Genomic DNA, 21,178 nt, shown 5'->3' with positions numbered 1-21,178 from the left:
AAAAACAAATGGAATATTGTGTATCTCAGGTGTTCAGATGACGCATCGCTTCTATCAAAGGGTGGAAGGACTATGCTTTCCTTCTGCTCAGACAACACTTACTACATTGATAACACACCATTCTAACTTTGTTTAAAACAAAGAAAAGAATTAGACTACTGGAAACCATAAAATTCTTTTTTTTTTTTTACTTTTTTTTTTTTTTACACACCATTCAATCTCTCATGAAATCAAGACTGCCAGCTGGATGACAGAGGAATATACACTGCTGAGATATTACAACAATAATTTTACACCACCTGAAAAAAATAGCTGTACAACAACTTTTCCAGACATCAAGTTTCTTACAGTAAAGATGACAGATCACTATTGATTCTGATGTTGTGCAAATACCAAACTTCATTCACTTGTTGGAAAGGAGAAAAAAAAAAAAGTTTCAAGTTAATCAGCTGCAGATTATACTCTTCTGGTTTTCTTCATTCATTGTTCTCATAGTGAAGATATTCATTAAAAAGTAAAGAATTCTTTTTATTCTCAACAAAATTCTAAAGCTACCAGAAAGCCAAAACATACAGGAAAGGGGTGGGGTGAAGACTACAGTAGTCATTAACATACACTTACGTGCACTACAGAAAATAACATCTTTAGCTTCTTTTCTTACCTTAATTGGAAAGCAGTAGACAAAAAAAAGTTGACTATGGTTCATCCTAAAGCTTAATCAAATCATACAGTCCAACCATCCACCACATATTTTTTATCACTTTAATGAGAAGTCATGTGAATTTCTGTAATCAATAAATACAGCAGGAAACACTTCTGGGGTTTTTGAGACGCCAGAGAAGCCAGTAGTGATGCAAAACTCACTGTATAGAGTTCACCGGATCCATCACACCAAAGCCTTAACAGAGCTATTTAACCAGCTCAGAGCAGCAATTTAACTCTGCCCAGCTACTGAATACACTAGTCTACTTCAAGATAGAGATTCTTAGAATGAAAATAATGGAAAATTAAATACGAAAACTACAAATTTCTTATGGAAACAACAGGTTTCTTTTGGGAATATACAGAATCCATACTATGGAGAAATACCTATAGAGAATCACTATTTTGAAGTAGAAAGTACAGAGAGAAGATTCAGTCCTTTATAAACCTCAAAGAAATGCACTAGGGTTTGCACGGGGATCCTTTTGGTTCCTGTATCTGTATGTCAGCCAGACTCCCAGAATCTGAAAACAAAAACCAAAGATATTATTAAGCAGAGAGTCTCCACCCCATCTTCTCCCATTTTTACAAAATCTGTTTAAAACTTAGAAACCTGACAATGAATTTTCAGCATACAAGTTTAGGATATTTTACTATTGGTAAAACTGCACAACCACACACCAGCGTTTTTAATTAGAAAAAAGAATGAACCTTCTCACAAAGAATCCACACCCAGCAACAGAGAGAACAACAAAACAAAACGCAAAAAGTATATATGCAATGCAGTGCAAAGTATCTCCCATAGGCATGTCTAGCATTCCACTATTCTCTTCTCCCTCCCATGATACATGTTCATAACCCTGTTTTTAGTGTAAATAAATCCTCCAAGTTGTTTCATTCTACAGTTACCACTTAACTACAAGGCTATTTTTCTAGTATATTTTCAAATCTTGTCATCCCCCCCAGCTACCACTGCAGCTCCCAGCTGCTTCACATTTTTAGTAGTGAAATCGAGGGCAGATGTCAAGAGTGATTCTGTTTTAGTTACTCTCTCTCCCCTGGTTGCTGTAATTTTCTATAAACCTTCTTAAAACTGTACTAAGCAGCACAAGGAGTATTCTGACATGCTCTACAAAATAACTACTCTGAGGATTTTTATCTACTGATCAGTATGTATCATCACTAAAGCAAAGAGTCAGACCTTTTAATGTGACATTTTAAATACAGTTCACTCATGAAACTGTGTCTTTGCACTACAGGAGATACAAAAAATAAATAAATCCCCCAAAAAGAGACCTGTGTGTGTAAAGGTGCCAGAAGGTGGGAAGAACAGGGGCACAAGTTAAGACAATGACTAGTTTTGGAGAATGGTAAACCTGATTAGGCAACTGTCTGCAAAACCTAAACTTTACAGCAGCACATTTTAATGTGGTTCCTAATCATGCTTTGTAGATAAATAACAAAGTATTCAACACTTTTGCAAAAGACAAACCCTCCACCCAGCTGACAGCCTAGTAAAATCTGACCTAATTATTTGACTCTCAAGATGGTACTGGGAGTTCCTGCAATACACACCCTAAAATTGTTTCACAAAATTAAGTCTTAGAGGTGGAGGAAAAGCACACATTTTCTAATGTTCTGCTCACCTCTGTGAAACTGAAGAAGAGTCCTATGCCTCCAACAAATCTGAGAACCATTCCAGAATATTCTTCTATTATCGGTGCACATGGTTGACAGTGGTGACTTCTAAAGCAATCCTGTAGCAGATAGAGAACTGTACTCCATTTTCTGACAACACTTCATTGATTGAAAGCATCCAGTTAGCTCTAGAGAAGACTGCCACCCACAAACAAAACTCCAGCAGCTTTAGAAGACTCCAAAAGAGCCAGTATATAAATGACAGTGGGGTACCTTTGCAGGGTGCTCTGTGATTATGTTTCCAATAATTAATAAAAGAGCTTGGTGTCATTGTAACAGCTACCTTACATGCTGAAAATCTCTGCTTTCTGCAACTGTTGAAAGCGTTCTACATTTCTGAACAAACACAATAAAAGTTGTTTTTTCACAGTTGTTTTTGGAGAACTTACAGAGAAGCAGGTTTCATTCAGATCAAAAACTCTGAATCCACAACAATTCAGATTTCTCTCAATATCTGTTCTTGCGCTGTTAGTGTTATTCCATCCCACCTCTAGAAGCTGAGTCTAGAAGGCATAAGCAAATAAATATTAATTGAACTGTTTCACATTTCACTAGAAACCAATATAATAGGCCAGGCTGATAATTCCCTAAAACCTTCAGAGCCTGAAGTCTAACAGGATAATAAAGAATTACTTGAATGTTCAAACAGCCTGTTTAGCTAATGAAACAGCAGCACGTAGCAGTAGCACACGCATGGTTTTAATGAATTTTCTTCCCTTCCCCCCCCGCCCCCAACCCAACAAGTGCACTAGTAATGGGACATGTAACTAATCTAACCGGGTCTGCTCAGACTTTAAACAAAGAATGCACTTACAAAGCTGATTATTTAGTCACTGTACACTTGCTTGCTACTTCCAAGGTAAGAATTTGTGTCCACACCCCATGGAAGCTGGTTTTACCTTGACACTTTGATCTTATCATTTTGATATCACTTGACTTTACTTTGACCTCAGGGTCACCTCAGTTCTTAATATAGTTACAAACTTTTCAATTACACAAGAACAATTCAATAGCTTTATCTTCTCTAGTTTATGATTACTGTAGATTTCATCAGTTTATCTGGAATTGCTAAACACATGATACAGTCAAAACATCACACTGCTACACCTGTGACCATAAACCCACACAGAAAGGCTTGTTTGGGTTTGTTTTCTTATTTTATTGTTTAAATAATAGAATTGTTTTAATAAAAAATAAATTGTTTTAATAAAAGAAGTCAGCTGGAAGTCATTTTAGGACCCAGATATATTTCCTTCTAGCTTCCAGATCCAAATGCTGCCTAAAGTTTAGTCCTTAAAAGGATAATTCTGTTTTTTCTTAAAATATGCTCTCCCCATTTTCTGAAGCCTACATAATGTGTGTATGTTCACATGTATGTTTATAGTATTATGCTACAGATAACCTAGAAGTTAGGAAACTTTTCTTACCTGCTGCTCCTTGTTTAGTGCCAAACAGGCACAGGAGACAGAAAACTGGACAATAAAGACTAGCAAAAGAATAATCATGTACTGGGAACAGTAGTTAAGGATATACTCTCTTAATTCATTTTGCTTTTATAAACACACAGGCCTAGTGGTATTATTATCCAATGAAACAAGAAGTCCTTTGAAACAAAGAATTATGGAAGTAAATTCTGTCTGGATGAGGAAAAGATGACCCAAGTATGTTCCCAGGACTCAATCACCATATATTCTCTCTTTTTGACTACAACTATACATAGCTGGTATTTCTGGGTTAGGTGTTTCTTGCCTAACAAGACAACATGAGCAGAGATGTTAGTAAAAGTAGCTCTGAGAGAGACAAATCTACAGCCAGTTTCTTCAGTTTTAGGTACTCATGTTGTCATTTTGAAATACTTACAGCAGTAAAGAAAATACTTTTCTAGGTATTTCATACTCAGAATATGTTGGGGTTTTTTTCTTCAATGACAGAGTCTTGTAATTAATTACAAAAGATAAGTTTAGCTTAGGTTAAAAAAAAAAGTGAGCTGCTTTTAGAACACAACTTCACATACTTTTGGACTAATGCACCTAAAACCAGTTCAAAATAAAGAACAGAATTTGATACTAAAGATCATGCTTTGAAAGTCAGGCACTGTCTTCATAATTTGGCTGCTGTGTTCAGAGGCAGATACCTCATGCACTTCAACTGTTTGTAAAGTGGAGATCACTACTTACTCATAGAGCACAACCAGAAAAATCAGTTATCTGATAAACCTCTTTTCTTATTCAAACAGATCAATCTTCTTGTGCAAGGCAGCACAACAGACTGTTTAGAGTCAGTATGCAGGAAGGAGCAGCAAAGCACACTGAGAAGGCCTGTGCTCATTTCTAGTCTGGGTTTGCAATTAAAGCCAAGGTATGAAAATAAAGTGCTTCTTGACAGTCTGTATTACCAACATGTTCCCCTGCGGCTACAACCAGCTCACTATCTGGAAGTATCACCTTTCTCTACTGTTAAACATCACTAATGCATATACTCCAGCTTTGTGCAGGGTTGAGCACACAATACAAAGCACCTGTCACACAGTGAGCCACCATAAAAAGCTCTCCAAAAATTGAAATATTTTAATTTTTCAAAAGGAGACATGGATACTTCTAAGAGGGAAAAGAAAGAAGCTGGAATAAGTTTAAATGGGAAGAAAGTTTAATTGGACTGCACTTGACCAAAATAAGATTGTGAATTTCTGTTCTGTTTTGGAAGCACCTTCCACATCAGTCTCAGCTGACAGAGCAGGTTGTTAATACTGCTAGAACCAAGCTGCAGTTCATGAGAAGGATACAAAGAACAGCAATACTTGATGATGTTTCACGGCACCAATCAATCCCACTAAGGCAATAAAGAAGAGGAAGATTCCTACTGCAATTGCTACTCCAACAACTCTGAAACTAGAGATGAGGCCAAAGCCGATTCCCCATGCCGCAATTCCAATCAGTAGCAGGCTTACCAGCTGGAGGAAAAAGAAAACAAAGAGTTAGTCTGCACATTAATAGGGGCTTAACCTATAAACAGCCACATTTCTTATATTAAAGTTATTAGAAAGGTACAATTATAATTTCCAGGGCAAAGGGAAGTACAAACATAAACAAATCTATCTTCCACTTCATCACAGAAGTTCAATTCCTGATGTTTTAAGGCACACACTTTTATTCTTCAACTCTGTTAATGTGAAGTTGTTGCAACTTAATCCATCTACAAGTCAAGTCATGTTGCACTCTCTGTGACTGACTAGAGACACTAAACTCAAGTGTACATTATAATGGAATTGACAAATAAGCTAAACATCAGCTTTAATTCAGAGATGGTATTCAGGGAAGGCAGGCAGAATCCATCCCAGTTAATTTACTGGGATTTACTGTTTATATGAGCAGGAAGCTCCAGCCTTTCCTGTTTCTATGCCAAAACTGGGGGGGAGAAAACAAAAATTCCATCATGAAAAGCTGCAAAGAAATCTGTAATGAGGTACAGCAGGAGAAAGCATCAGGAAAATCAACCCAGATGTCCAATACACAAGATGCCTAACACTCTCATGTTTGAAACAGAGTTAGATCTATGTGTAACATATCACTCATTACGTTCTGTTAAATAACACCAATTCAACATGCAAGTTTTAACTTTCCAAAACCCTGACCTCACCAAAAAAATACCCAGAAGCTGTATCATTATTAAAATATATATAAATAAACAAACAACAACAGAAGAAAACAGAACAATAAGCACTTGGTCTAGTTTAAGTAATTGGCTTTATTTCACAACAAATATAGAATAAGAAATTACACTTGCTCACCAGTTTCCACTCAAACAGGACAATCTCTTGGCATTTTACAGCTTATTCAAAGGGGCAGGGGTGGTAAGGGGAAAGAATGTCCAACTTGTCATTTCAGTGTACTTACCCTACATCAGAGCATTTTTGCCTCCACTTTACCGAATGTCTGCATTTGGTTTTTTTTTAAGTACCTTTTAGAAGAGTGACCTATCTAATGCTGGTTTTGAAACATTGAAATCTAAGATAACATCAAGAAAGCTAGCAAAGCAAGTAGTGATGCTTAACAAGATCAACACACACAGGTAGTTTTTTCTCATGTGCTCACACAGGAACGTATGTCAAAACCATTTTAGCCAAAAGCCAGTAATCCCCACAAGAAACTTAGAAAGTCTGCAAGAAGAAAAGGATGTTTGTCGTAACTACACTTCTCTTACCACATGAAGAGACAAAAGAACAATATAATTTCAAAACAATTGCTCAATACCAGTAAATTAAAGAATATGCTTTAACCACAATGTTTATCTAAAACCAAAACACCAGAACAAGTAAATATAAATGAAAGAGCAGGGGGGAGTGAAAGGGGAATAAAATAAAGCCAAAACCCTTGACTCTGCTACAGACAGATTTTCTCAATGCATGCTGCACAAGGCTGTAAACTTTATTATGTTAAAAATTAGCCTTGCTAATCAGACAATTAAGTGCAAGACCTACCTGTTCTGAGGTATACCCATTCACTTCATTTCATTGTCTCATACCACTGGGTTTATTTTTCCATGTAAGCATCAGAAGTGAACAACAAAAGAAATCTTATAACACAATTTCCAGTCAGAAAGTGCTGGCTGACATCACATGTTCTGCAAGAACTTCCAAGCACTGAACTCACACTGCCACTACACAGCTCTTCAAAGCAATCTCTCATTAAAAAAAAAATCTCAAAGGCAATGTTAAGTTTCTGTCTATAAAAAAAAGGCAGAAGAAACTGCTTTTAGTGATTTTCCCCAATACTTCTTTGTTCCACCTGAGCTATGGCTGCAGATCTTTATTTTTACCAGGACACCAAAATGTGTATTTGTTTAGTGCACTGTTCATTTCATAAGAGGGCTAAAACAATTTGATTAAATGAGTTTTATTGTTAAAGTATCAAAATTAAAAGGAGAAGCCTAAACAAATTCTGTGCCTAATAACTACTGGATACCTACAGTGCATGAGCTGCAGGGTAGTGGTTACTTCTTGCTGCTGTTACTCACCTCAGCTTCCATTATACTGATGATATGTAAATGAAATCAGTGAGTATAACACTAAAAGTTATTACCACAACAAAAGTTATTACCACAACCCCCCCTTGGCCCAAAAAGTTTTTCCAACAGAAACAGACACATACTGAATCTAGAACCGTTATGGTTTTCCAGTGGGAAAAATGCTTTACTGAACCCCAGAGGTTCAGGAATTGGGTGATCAGCTTTGAAAAATAGCATAAAACTGTTCAGTATCTGTTTTGATCACATTCTACCTTTAGAGCCATTAGTCTCATATTCAAGCATTACCTCTGTAATAATAAAGCTATATTTTCTCTTCTTTCACATAAGAAAACTGTCCATTGTCCAGTTCCTTAAAACATCTGGCAATTTAGTATTATCCATGCAACTGGGCTCTGGCTGGCAAGCTACATGAAAATACTGGATCCAGACAGGCAGACACATGATTTGGATCAAACTAACTAATGGGCTACTCTAATTTTGGCCACTTAAAAATTGTGGAAAACTGTGTTTCAAAATTGAAATGGAGACTGCAGGCTTACAAAATATTTCAGAAACAGATTTAGTATTAAGTTCTTGACTCTTCTGTATTTTGAGGGAAAGATTAAATCACAGTTATTCCTTCATTTTCAGGTTTGGATTAGATTCTCTGCATGTTGTGCAATAAAACTCTCTCTATATATAGACTTATAGTGCCATAATGTGAAAACTAAAGTAAATGCACACAACTACTAACAGGAAAAAAAAAAGTTGTTTTGGGAAGAGGTTTTACAAAGTCTGTAAAACAATAGTATTAGTATTAGGCACTGTTTAGCCACTAAAAATGGCTGCTCAACAGGGCTTACTCCAGTGTTTTAAACACAAGGATTAAAAAGCAGTATTTCTAAAAGTGAAGCTCCCAAGACTTTGTAGTAAAATGTACTTGAAACAAAATTACTTAGAGACCTTAACTCCTTTTAAATAAGTAATATGCACATCCTAACCATGCAAGCTTTATTTACTTATAATAATAAAAAACCCTAAAAGTCACTTGTGTTGAAAAAGGGAAAAAGGACCCCCTATGGAGCTTCTGAATGTCACATTTCATTTTACTGAAACCACACTTCAGAGCACCAGAATTCCCGAAAGAAAACAGCGCCATCCTTGGAAGACTGACATACAAGTGAAACTCCACTTTACTTATATAAAGCTGGCCTTGGTTGTAACACTTCAAATATTTGCTTGAGAAACCTACCAGAAATATATTAAATCGCAATCCAGTTTTCAATTATTAAGACTGATTCAGTTTCCCACAATAGCCTTATTAGTAAACTGAAGAGACACGGGTTAGAGAAATGGGCTGTTAGACTAAGTAACAGGTTGGATCCCTTAGCTTAAACAGTAGTAATCAATGGCTCAGCATCCAGCTGGTAGTACCTGAGGAGCACCACGAGAGCTGATACTGGGGCCACAGTACCTTCCATCAACAACCTGGGTGATTAAGACAGAATGAATCCTCAGAAAATTTGTGTATGATACTAAACAAGGAAGAGCAACTGACTCTTCAAATACAGACTCAACTCAGATGGCCTTTGATAAACTTGAAGAATAGCCAACAGGAACTTCATGAAGTGAAAAACCTGCTCCTGAGGTGCTTCAGTGGAACTCAGGAACAGACCAGTTGAGCAACAACCTTACTGAGATAGATCTCAAGATGACACTGATATACAGATTGAATACGTGCCAAGTCCACTTCCACTGCAAACAGGAAAAGCCAAAGGAGTGAAATCAAAGGAAACCAAATTCTGGTGAGACTTGTAGCTCAAATGCTGTGTCCTATTTCAAGCCCCCCAGATTGAAAAGGAATTTGAGAACCTGGAAAGAGTCATCAAAATGGCCTGGAGCCTTGAGGATGATGTTTGAGAAACAGGTGATGGAGCTGGGTTTGTTCAGTGCATCAAAGGTAGCCAAGGGATAATCTTATAGTAACTGAAGCTGAAAGTGCATTACAAAACAAATAGAGAAAAATTCCTCACAGTATCACAAGCAAACGTTTAGGAGGTTCAGAATGGACATTAGATAAAGCACACAGGGGGGTGGTTTGGTGCCATACTCAGAGGTGATAAACTTTGTTCTCAGAAGTTTTCAAGACTCAGTAGACAAAGCCACAGCTGTCAAAAAAGTGGTATTTGTGATCCTGTCTGAGCAGGAGCCTGTATAGATGAGCCCCAGAAGTTCCCCCCAACCAACCACCCCACACACCACTGCCAGCTCTTCCACCATGGAAGAGCTCTCCACACCAAAAATCAAAGTTTAATAGGCAGATAAGTGGCAGGTTTATCACTAGCCAAGGACTCTTCTGTACCATCTAGCTCATTAAATAACTCCTAAACCCTGTATCAACAGAACACCTTCTTACAAGCACCAAGGTCTCTCACTAAAAGAGCCATGAATTAGTCTTCAGAAGTGCTTACATAGATTAAAATACACAAGTACTAATCTTTGTCTTAGAAGGTTCCATTCATTTTAGGCATGTTTACACAGAAAACCAACAGGCATTAGGAGCAAAAGTATTTATTACAATCTCAAGTTGGAGCAATTCATCTCTCACACAGATGCTACAAACTGTCCACAAATAAGCAACACAGAGCCATGGGAAGTGTGTGCATGTGGGGGACTGACAGGTAGCATTTTGAATATACTATCCTTATTTACTGTATACTATCCTCTCCATCAATACAAACCCTAGCAACCTTATTTAAAAAGCACACAGGCAAACATAGGTTTAGCAGAACCCAGTATTTAAACTCATCAATTTGAAATGAAGCAAATGCTTTACTGGAACAAACCTATGGGTAGCACAAATCCTAAGTGAAGATCAACTCTTTTTCCCTATGAGGGGGGAGAAAAAGAAAAAAAATAAAGCATATTGTCAATAGACAGAATGTTACTCCATCTGTAACAGGAAAGTTCTTAGGGACTCCAAGATCAGCAGATCAGACTTCAAGTGATTTCCATTCTATTTTTCAGACACACACTTCAACCACAGAGCTCTTTCAAAAATAGAGATTTGTAGACAAAGATGAATTTCTTTACCACATAGGTAAAGTCATCACAAGTTTGTCCTGTTCTCTGGTTCACTTATTAACTTTACTACAGCATTAGCCTTTACAGCACTTGATGGGGTTCATTTTCCCCTTAGTGCTGCATAAATTCTATTTAAAAAAAAAAAAAAAACAACTCCTAATTTGCTCTGTTCTTCAAATCCAAGTTCTCCTGTATACACAGCTGCTCATTTCCTTCACTCCTGTACTGGAAAAACATACTTCTCTTCACATTTACCCCTTGTGTGCTTACCCACAGGCTTACATTCTACATTACAAAAAGAAACCAAGATACTGACAAATGATTTCTCTAGACAACACAACTGAGAAACTATTCAAATGCCAAAGCCACTTCCTCCTTCCTTCAACAACAAGCCACAAACAAATCTGCTGTTCAGACTATCTAGCAACTTTTCATTATTTCAGCTAGCTTGGACTGCTCACTAGGAAGGAAGTCATATGCAGAAGTCAATGTTCCCACTGCTTCCTTCTAAACTCAGCCCCAAAAGCTGTTTTTAAAAACTGCATTTCTGAACTCAAATTTCAAGAAATAAATCCTCACCATTCCCACTTAAAGAGACTATATAGTGTTTACACTGGTATCAGCATAGGAAATACTTACAGAATAGCTTTCAAGCTGGACGTGGAATAGGAACTAAAGCCAGGTTACACACATGATGAAACACATCCTTCCTAACCTCTCTCTTCACATGTAAGTTAATATTCCACTTCTTTAAAAGTGACTTTAAAGTTTAAAACTCAAATGGTTTGTATTTTGAAGGAAGAGGTTTCCCACCACCCTTAACTTCAACTTGGCCAATCCTGCACAGCCACAGAGAATCTAGGAGGCAATTCTTTTGATTCCCTGAACTTCATCTAAAAACACCACATTAAAAGTATGGACAGTATATAATGGTACAAGTTAAGACTAAGCTAAATTGGTTGCTATCACAGCTGTAAGCAACTTTATCTCTTTACAGTACTCCTTCAGTTTTACTGAAAGCAAAGTAAGGGTGGAGCAGTAAGGAAAGCTCTGGGTACCTCCAAGAAAGCAAAATCATCCACCTTTAAGTGACTAATGTAAATGAACAGTGATCAGTAGTCTGGTGCCTTGAGACACATGATGTGGAATAAGCAATTTATGTGAAAGACAGCATTCCTGTGTCATCATGAAAGGCAGTTCTTTCGGTTTCAGGCCTAGTTGTTCAAGTTATTGGCCAATAATTAGGATCTAATTGGTTTTGACCATGTAACAAGCTTCTTTAATGTTAAAATGACAGTGACATTTAACCTGTTTTATACCCCCCTGGTCTTGAGAAACAAGCACTTTCTGTTGTGTAGCAGGAATAACTATGTTCTGACATGTTTACTTTTGCTTGCTTGTTCTTGTTTTTTAAGAAGCTGCAAAACGCTTTCAGGAAGCCTAGTGATTCCACAGATCCTGCTTCCACTCATACATCTCCCTCAACACAAAAATAATAGTAGAAAGAACACTTTCTACTAGAATAGTGAAGAACACTCCAGCCACAAGGCATTCCAAGGGCCTCGCAATAACTGTGCTGGATTTAAAGTGTTCATCTGCACTGGTGTGATGGCTGAAAAACATCGTTATCAGAACATACTATGCGCCACATAGCCTTCTTCTTCTAGGTCCTGCCATTCCCCAGTTCTTTCACTAAACACAGTCTGCCTTCCTAGCTCTAAATGCCACTACACACTCTGTGCAAGACATGTGAAAAACCAAAACCCACTCATATCTGGCATACTGGCCCAGCACGTATCTCAATGCTGACCTGCTATCACAAGCCTCTGCACTTTGACTATAAGCTGACACAGCAGATACACTACTTTTTTTTGGGAAGGCATTCCCAACACTGACAAAAAGTCTTCAAATATGTATCTATATTTATATGCTGTAGTCACTCTGCATTCTCAAGCATGAGTGTAGAAACCTTTCCCAAAAGCCAGTCAAAAAAAAACCAAACAAATCCAACCAAGACTACATTGATATGACAAATGTTAACCTTCCCTGCCACATACCTGGGAGCTTCTGTACCACTGTTTGATCTGCACATCAAGGCTAGATAGCACAGTTTGTACTACTGCATTCAAAATGTCCTCAAGAATGACAGAAATAGCTCGAAGGAAACTACTGAGCGTCCAGTTTGGATGATACACAGCCACTACAGCAGTCGTGTATCATCAAGTAACATAGAAAACAGTTACATCTGCTTTCCCTTGGAAAATCCAGATGTTCACCCCCTCTCTATCACCAGGTTCTCCCTATGCAGCAAAAAAATAGATTGAGGTAGCAAATCTGCATGGAAGATACAACATGCTCAACTCCTCTCCATGAGGAACTCTGCATTTAAGACAGACATTATTAAAGTCCCTATGACGCTAAGCACACGCTGTTCAAATCTGAGAATTTCTGTACTCATCTTTGCGTATTTCCATAATACAGGCAAAGCAACTTTGATAAAGACTGCAGAAAGCACAAACGCAACGAGTTATATTGACAATAATTACTGCCCCCAGCGAAACGCCAGTGATAGGGGAAAAGTATCAAACCACCACCTTTTAAATATAATGCCTTGAAAATGAATATAAAACCCAGGATGCCTAATAGGCAATCAAAAAAACTCAGGTTCGGAGAGCAAAGTAATATAAAAACTAAATTGCTTTGATAAAGTACTTCCTAGTGGTAAGAGGAAATATGGATGCTTTTGGGGAACAAATTCTACGCTACTAAGAAATAAAAACTTCTAATGTTAAAGGTACCATATGTTTTATTAGAAACCAAACAGTCTCTCTAGGTGTAAAGAAACTGAAAACCTGTTCATTAAAGTAAAAGCGTGATGTTTACATACTGACAACCTCACAATGTTGCATCAGCAATTAAGTAGCTGCTTGGGTGACAAACCCAGCACACATGATCCAAATGAACTGATGGTCAGTACTTTAATTTTTAATTTAAATATTTAATCTTGTGACACAGCTACCACTTCAATCTTTCACCACTAGCTAGGAATAAGGAATTTCCTTTTCCTTTCTGAAAATCTTGATCTGAAATAATACATAAACTGTTCCCACTTCAACACAATTACTCAAGGCTTCCTTGGAAGGATCACTGTCTACCTAAGGAAATCCTTATCTTGTTAAAGTGAGCAAATATTGGTCGAGCCAGCATCAACTGTTCTCATACCTGGCAGATTTTGCCACACATCCTTGAATTTGGCTGAATTCCACGGACAAACCTTCTAAACAGTTTGTATGATTTGCCATTCAGCAGGAAATGTAAATATGATTTAGTAAAAAAAACACTGGTCAGGTACCCAAAACTAGTATTTTAAAGGTCCTTCAATACAGGCAGTTCTTCCATGTAAGACTATTCCAGCAACGCACGCCATTACAGAGTCAACAGCCTCTTTTTCTCTACTCTTCCTGTACCCATAAGGAACCATACTGAACTCAGCAACTCAGCACAGATGCCAGAGTTACTCACATAAAATTAATTTTAAAATAGAATCAGGGCCTAAGGACATTAACTTAGTACAGAGAAAAACCAAAAGTCATCAGCAAAGTACCATTTGAAAAGAACATTAAGCAAGCAATTAGGTTAGTGGGTTTCTGGATTCTTGCCTTAAGCCAGATTTATTACTGTCAGGACATCTATTTTCCTTAGTGTACTACTTACTATAAAAAGAATGAAAAGAAATTAAAAATAAAATAATCAAGCTCCAATATCCTTTTCCAGAAGTCTTTTAAAGAAAAGATGACTGTAAATTGTAACCCCAATATGCAGTTCTGAGGGTTAATTAATTCCCAGCATGTGATCCAGGCACACCAACAATAGCTAGAAAAACAAGTGTTATCTGTTTGAGCTAATATCCCTTCTCACTCCTACTACTCCCCTCTCATCAATTATCACAGTGAACTGATGTTGTTTAAGAAGATGATGAGGTTCTTGCTCTAGTTGTCTTCTGTGATTTTTTTTTCCCAGCTAGGAAAAAATAAGCCCATCATTCACTTGCAACCAAAGTCTTGTATTGTGACGATTTTGTCTAACCAAAGAACAGAGAAGCCCCCACATTTTTGCTGGATCAACTCCACCAGGCCAACTAAAAACCTTAAATGCTCTTTATTCCGGAAACTCTGAATTTGAAAGCATTAGTCTTGTAACTTAATAATTAATAAGCAACACAAGCAGTACTTCCAGTTCCTGTAATTCAAAGACATTCCTTCTCTTCAGCAGAAACATATGTTCAGCATAGGTCAAATGAAAGAATATCAAGTGACACCCACAAAGTAAATCCTAGTTAGGGAGACATCAGAACAAGATTAAGGTCATAGGTCCTTTTACAGGTATTGCAGAAAGAACTACAGAGGTCCCCAGAATCAACCCATTTCTGCCGTAGCCAAATGCAATTAAAAGATGTACCAGACCCCTTACACCTGGTCAATAAATGACTTTAAGAATAACTGATCCTGTCTTCAGAAAAACATCTGCTGTTCACATGACATCAAAATGAGATTTCTGCCTGTATTATGGTAGAAAGAGCCAGATTTCTCACTCCTCTTTCACTTCAGAAATAAAACCAACAATGATTAAAAAAAAGAATAAACATGAAGTCTTGCATTAACCTCTGGTTTACCAAAAAGCAAAACTGGAATGGGACAATTCCCCTATAACAATCCACTGGGATGAGGTTATCCCACAGGAAGTTGGCCAGCACGATCTTCTGAGGTCCCTTCCCACCTGGGCTATTCTATGATTTTAATTACTTCACCATGCCAGTCTACACAGACTAAACTTACCTCCAACTACAGATGTCAAAAAAAACACATAATGCCTACCTGCTCCCCTCTGTTCTGGCTAGGGGCAACCCATAGCATCACAGGGATCCAAAGTGACTTCCACAGTGGGCAGTGAGTATCCCTAAGCATACTCCAGAGGCATTTTCCAGGGACACAGTCCACTTCTCCCACACCAAGGTTTTTGTTTTGCCCTTTCCTGAAGGAATGAGAGTCACCTCATGCACCAAAAAATATAATAACAAACACTGGCTTAAACAGAGGCACTTCTACATCCATTCGTGTTCTGTCCTGGAGAGTATCATCAGGTCCAATAACTGCTATCTACGAGAACTGTTTGTCCTTATGAACAGCATTAGACCCATTTGTTCTCTTACCTTTGCTCGAGATCAGGCAGTGCTTTCAGAAAAACACTGATACAATTGCCTGCAAGCATTGGCTGACCCCAACTGCAGTCTGCATAAAGTCACCCCCAAACACGGCTGTTAACATGGAACATCAGAGGACATACTACCTTTCCAAATGTGCTACAAGAGGAAGCCATTACACACACCCCTGTTTCTTGCTATTTATGAGTAATTTTAAAATTTATAATCAGAAAAAAAATTCACAGCTATACCACAGCTAGAGATTAAGATCAGGTGTCCCTGTACATGGCAGGGGGTTAGAATCAGGTGACCTTTAACATCCCTCCCAGCCCAAACCATTTTACAATTTTATTGTTATCTGTTGAAAACAGGTCCTCCAACTTGCCCAAACAAAACCAGGCACCTGCCTGGAGCTCCCCAGCAAGTCAGTTATTTCAGTGTAGCATACTCCTTTTTCCCCAGGGCCCTTCTCACTCACCGAACTGCCTTATTTCGGCGCTAGGCTTTGGCTGAGGAAAACCAAAATAATTCATTCACGCCTGCGTTGGTGGAGCGACCTTTCCAGACATGAAAAAAGGGCACCGGTGGGTCGGGCTCGGGAGGGCTGACTAACGGGTGGTCCCGTGGCCCCGCCGGGAAGGGGGCTGGAGATGTAACACCACCCCCCCCACCGCCCCCCGAGCAGGCAGCACTAGCCATGCCGCCCGCTCCCGATCCACCCTGGATTTTGATCCAGACGAGCCACGTCCCCACGGTGACAAACCCAGGTCTGATCAGTGCCACCTTCCCCACCCCCGAGCCAGAGACAGCAACCGTTCGGCGTTCCCTGCTCAGAGACTTGCCAGACCCTCAGCACCAGCTCGCTAAGAGGAGGCCGCCACAGGCCGCAGCGACCCCGCCGCCCTCCTCCCCTTCCCTCTCCTCTCGGCAGCGGAACCCGCAAGGCGGGGAGGACTCGGGAGGAGAGGCCCCGCTGAGCAGCCCGCACTCCTCCCGCGGGGCCACGCACCGTGTAGAGCAGGTTGAGTGCGCACAGGCAATTCTTGGAACAGGCGAACCCCCCGCACACCATCGCGCCGCTGCCGCCAGCAAACCGCCGCCGCCGGGAACCGCTCAGCAGAAGGCCGCCGCTCCGCCCCTCGCCTGTCAATCAGCTGTCGGGCCGGCGCGGCCGCAGCAGGTGAGCGGCACTCGCACGGCGCCACCGCGCCAGATGATTGGCTGCTCCCGGGCTCAAAGGTGAGGGTATGCAAATAAGAGGCGCAAGTGGCGCTGGGAGGGCTTGTGGTCAGCCGTTATATGCCGGCACCGCGGGGCCCGCCCCCCGGGGCGGTGCCGGGACCGGCTTCCTCGTCATCTCTTTCCGGTGCTTTCCATTCTTTTTGATCCGTGGGTTCGTCATCCATTTTGTTGTGTAGGGAGGCAGGGTTGGCTGTGTGCGCTAGCTGTGATACACACTTCTGTAGCGGGTGATCCAGCAGCCCGTGTAGCCGAAAGGAAACATCCAGGAGCTTACTTTTCCAGAACAGTAAAGCGTTTGGAGTGCTGTGCAGTTTTGCTAGCTGTATATTTGTTTCTCTACAATTTTTAAATATATATAATTTTTTTCACCAGTCATATTTGATGGAGCAGCTCTCCTGTGAGGAACGGCTGAGAGACCTTGTCTTGTTCAGCCTGGAGAAGAGAAGGCTTCAGGTAGACCCTATTGCAGCCTTCCAATACCTAAAGAGGGGTTATAAAAAAAGGGGGAGAGGCTTTTTTTAGTAGGGTCTGTTGTGGCAGGATGAGGGGTGATGATTTTAAACAGAAGAGTGATTCAGCCTAGATGTGAGGAAATGATTCTTTACAATTAGGGTGGTAAAACACTGGCAGAGGTTGCCCAGAAAGGTGTTGGATGCTCCATCCCTGGTGATGTTACAGGCCAGGGTGGATGTGGTTCTGAGCAACCTGACATAGTTGAAGATGTCCATGGTCATTGTAGAGGGTTGGATTAGATGACCTTTGAAAGTCCCTTCCAACCCAAACTATTCTAGGATTCTGCAACTTTATTTTCACTGTGCCACCTGTTCTATATTTACATCTGTGTGTTTTCTTAGTTTGAGGGTTAAATGTTTTTACTTGTAGGTAGTGAAATGAAATCCTCCATCTCTACCAGTAGTTTCCTACTAGTCAGTACCAAATTTTTGTCACTGTTTCTAGTTGGCTTGAGTGGTGTGCCCATTCCGTAGTATCTTGTGAATCCTTTCTCCCCAGCTGCTGTGGGCCAGACATTTATAACAAACACAGTAAATCTAATAACTGGCAGCTACTTCAGTGCATACATGTGTTGCAGGATTAGTGTCCAAGATGTTTTCCTATCTTTTTGCTCGCTTCAAAAAGACAAGGAGACATATGTTCCTCCTTCAGGATGTCTGTAAGGATACATAGCATGGAAATTTTGCTTTATTGGGGTTCAGTGCCAGAGAAGTTATTATGATCAGTTCCTAGTAAACAGAAGAAGCTGTGTCTACTTTTTGTTGAATTCACAACAGTTCTTAACAGGAACCTGTCATCAAAACAATTTAAAAAGGAAATTCCAAAAACATTTTGGTTTATGCAATTTGGCTGCCCTTCGTTTGCTAACGGAAGCCACAGCAGGCTAATAATCCTTACTAGCAGTGAGACAGAAAAGCTGAGTAGCAGCAGGCTTTGTCTTTCCTGGTCTGTCACTCAGGTCTCTTTTTCTTTTTAAGAAAAAAAAAAAATCTTATGTTCTGATATTTTGCCAGACTTCTGCTATTAAATATGTTTTTTTCTCATCCAGTAACAAAGGCTCATTATTTTTTTACTGATATATATCTACCTCTCAGTTGCTAACCAGGCAACAAACTAAAATTCTCCAGTATTTGTGACTGCAAATTAAATCTGACTGCTCAGCAGCTGCTGAAGCTTTCTGTTTGTTTCTAGACTTGACAGACATAGGCTGTCACTGCTGCTGGAACTTTGTGAAGTAACAGGATGAGTGAAAAATCTGTTGTGCTTCTTTTTTTCCCTTGCTAATTAAACTGAGTTGCTGTTGTGGCTAATTTGCCCTGTTGAGAATCCCGATTTACTGATGAACTACTGCCTCTACTGGATGATGCCTTTGATCTTTTGAGCCCAAATCTGGCACAGCCCAATATAAAGTCACTTGCCTGGTGCAGTTTTACCAGCTGCTTTTGATTTTGTTATAAAGACTGGTTTCAGAAATTGTTTGATGCCCACTCAGTACGAAACACTATCTTGGATGTATACCCTTTCCTGAACAGAAGAAGCTGTCAGCATATCAAATGTTTTTGTTGGATTTTGTTGCAAATGCTCACATCTAAAGTTACTGTGCCATTGTTCCTTTGGTTATAGTGCTGAATTATTCAATATTATTGTCTGCTACCCTTCTTAGATCTCCTTCACTATTAATTATTAAAAGGTGTACCTGCGCTTTCTTAATTAATGCTGGTGTTACATATTAAGGGACGTAGCTCCTACAGCCCTTTGTGGGGGCTATTACAAGTTTACTACTTACAACTATTACAAGTTTACTTCTTCAGGCAGGCATCTAACTGTGTCTAATGCAACTTGGATTTTGCCCATGACCATAAATTCTGGGGCACAGTGTTCAGCTGGTATAAATAATCAGAGGCTCCACTTAAGTAAATAGAACTATGACAAATTAATCCAGTTGTTCCCTCCCGGCCTTTCCAGTTTTGTTCACAAGTTATAGTACAAACTTAGAATAATGTGGTTTTGATTTAGGATAATAATTCTGCTGTTACAGCGTTTGGCTATTCTGACTGCTACAGTTTCAGATAGTTCATAGTTCAAGACTACGGCGGTGCTCCTATTCTCCATCAGGCTGCAGAACTAAATAGCTCTTTTAAGTGGATAATTACAAATTGTTAGTTATAAAAAGGCTCTCAACTGCAAGTTGGAGGGGGATCTTTGCTTCTCTGTAGGAAAAGCATAGATAGTGTTTGATTATTTTTTATTGAAGGTTATTTAAATAACTGGTCCAAGTGAGGATCCTCAGTATTTGTTTCCTCACCCTTTGTTTCTGTAGGGACAGATTCTGCACTCTCATCTGTTACATGAATCCAGAGCTGCCAGACATAACCAAGCCAGACATTTACTTCCATCACTTTTTTCTGATGCTCATTCTCTGCTCTCTTGCACAGTCTTTGTTCTCTTGCCCTTCTTTGGTGTCTTTCAATGGAATTGCTGGCAACAGGGGAAGCTATGAACAGCATGAATTAATTGTTCTTTCATGGGAAATGGCAATGGGGGGAGTACACTGGTCACTTGTAATGCTGCTGACGTGCAGTTCCAGACTGCACAAAAGTGTGCAAGAAAATGCTCCTGTGCGGAGAGAGGGGAGTGAAAACACAGTTATTGGGACTTGGTGCTATCCCAGTTCTTACTAGTCAAAAGAGCATCAAATGGAGCTGTTTGGGTAGTTTACTCTTTATTTCCCTGTAAAGCTCACATCAGCTGGGTTGTTCTCAGGAGGATTTCTGTATGGGGCTTTCTGCTGAAACACCGAATGTAAACTCTTCCGCTTCTGTAGGCTGTGATCTCACATCATTACTGCTAGTTTATGTTATTTATGTGCCTGAAATCCAAAGGTCTGTGTCATTCCTGAGGCACAAATTTGAAATATGGAGGCTCAAGCATATGAAGTTCTCTTAAAGTGTATACTACTGTCTTAACATTAAGACAGTGTGACCTTTTTTCTTGCTTACAGAGAATCTAAAACATTACGAGTGAAACATTGTATGCGGAAATTGATTTTTATAGCTTACTTTTTCCCAGGTTTACAAGGAGCTGCTGACAGCACTTTGTGTATTTCATTTCACTCTTTGTCTTGTAAAGTCATTTTTCTTTCCCTGTTTGTGTAAAGTTGCTCATGCACATAAAAATTGGGGAGGGGAAAAAACAGAGTTAAAAAGCACCAGTTGTTTCCAGGAGCAGGAATGTCTAGTGCAATCTCTGTACTTGTAATTATTAAATTTAGACTTTAATTTGACTTTCTCTTTTTTAAATGTATAAGCAAAATACTTGTGATAGTAGGAAAAATAAAAATAGTAGTCTAAATTTTATACATTCTGTTGTAAGACAATCAGACATGTTAAAATCAGTGCTAATTCCATTAGGATTTTAAAGAAGCTTGTAGCGCACCTTGCACAGTTTCTTCTCTGGCTAATTTGTCTTGGTATTTGTTTTGTTTTTGTTTTTTTCAAAGGCTGGCATCTGTTTTTTTTGCTTCTTTTAAGACACTAAAGGAAAATGGCAAACAACTGTTAAAATCAGTATTTTTGTACTTGTTGCTATGAAGATGCAGCATCTAGGGAATTTCTCATTTTCCTTTTATATCTGAAAAAGGTCCTGTAGCATTGTTTATAAAGCTTACTGCATCAGCCCTAAAAACAAGCCAAGCATTTGCTGTTTGTCAAAATTGTTTTCAAGGCATTTATTGTG

At 39.2% G+C, this 21,178-nt stretch overlaps 1 protein-coding gene across 1 annotated transcript; it reads right to left on the bottom strand.

The window, feature by feature from the left end:
* Positions 1 to 415: 415 nt before the first annotated feature.
* On the bottom strand, positions 416 to 16,915 carry TSPAN13 (tetraspanin 13). The gene is made up of 6 exons (XM_005152873.3): positions 16,698 to 16,915; positions 5,183 to 5,350; positions 3,828 to 3,908; positions 2,790 to 2,903; positions 2,349 to 2,459; positions 416 to 1,226 (listed from the first exon to the last, which is right to left on the bottom strand). Exons 1-6 carry the CDS (start codon positions 16,758 to 16,760, stop codon positions 1,152 to 1,154), a joined length of 612 nt encoding a protein of 203 aa, XP_005152930.1. The 5' UTR covers positions 16,761 to 16,915; the 3' UTR covers positions 416 to 1,151.
* Positions 16,916 to 21,178: the final 4,263 nt, after the last annotated feature.

The sequence above is a fragment of the Melopsittacus undulatus genome, chromosome 1 (assembly GCF_012275295.1).
Source record: "Melopsittacus undulatus isolate bMelUnd1 chromosome 1, bMelUnd1.mat.Z, whole genome shotgun sequence".
NCBI classification, from domain to species: Eukaryota; Metazoa; Chordata; class Aves; order Psittaciformes; family Psittaculidae; genus Melopsittacus; species Melopsittacus undulatus.
Note: the sequence above shows the minus strand (reverse complement) of the source record. Positions and strands in the feature narration are given on the sequence as shown.

What these genes read in the sequence shown, in the direction of transcription:
- TSPAN13 (XM_005152873.3), bottom strand. Translation starts at nt 16,760, where the DNA reads ATGGTGTGCGGGGGGTTCGCCTGTTCCAAGAATTGCCTGTGCGCACTC. An exon ending in ATCAAGTATTGCTGTTCTTT is followed by an intron (nt 3,909 to 5,182) that starts GTATCCTTCTCA and finishes TACTGTTCCCAG; the next exon opens with TACATGATTATTCTTTTGCT. An exon ending in TCTTCTTCAGTTTCACAGAG is followed by an intron (nt 1,227 to 2,348) that starts GTGAGCAGAACA and finishes TTTTGTTTTCAG; the next exon opens with ATTCTGGGAGTCTGGCTGAC.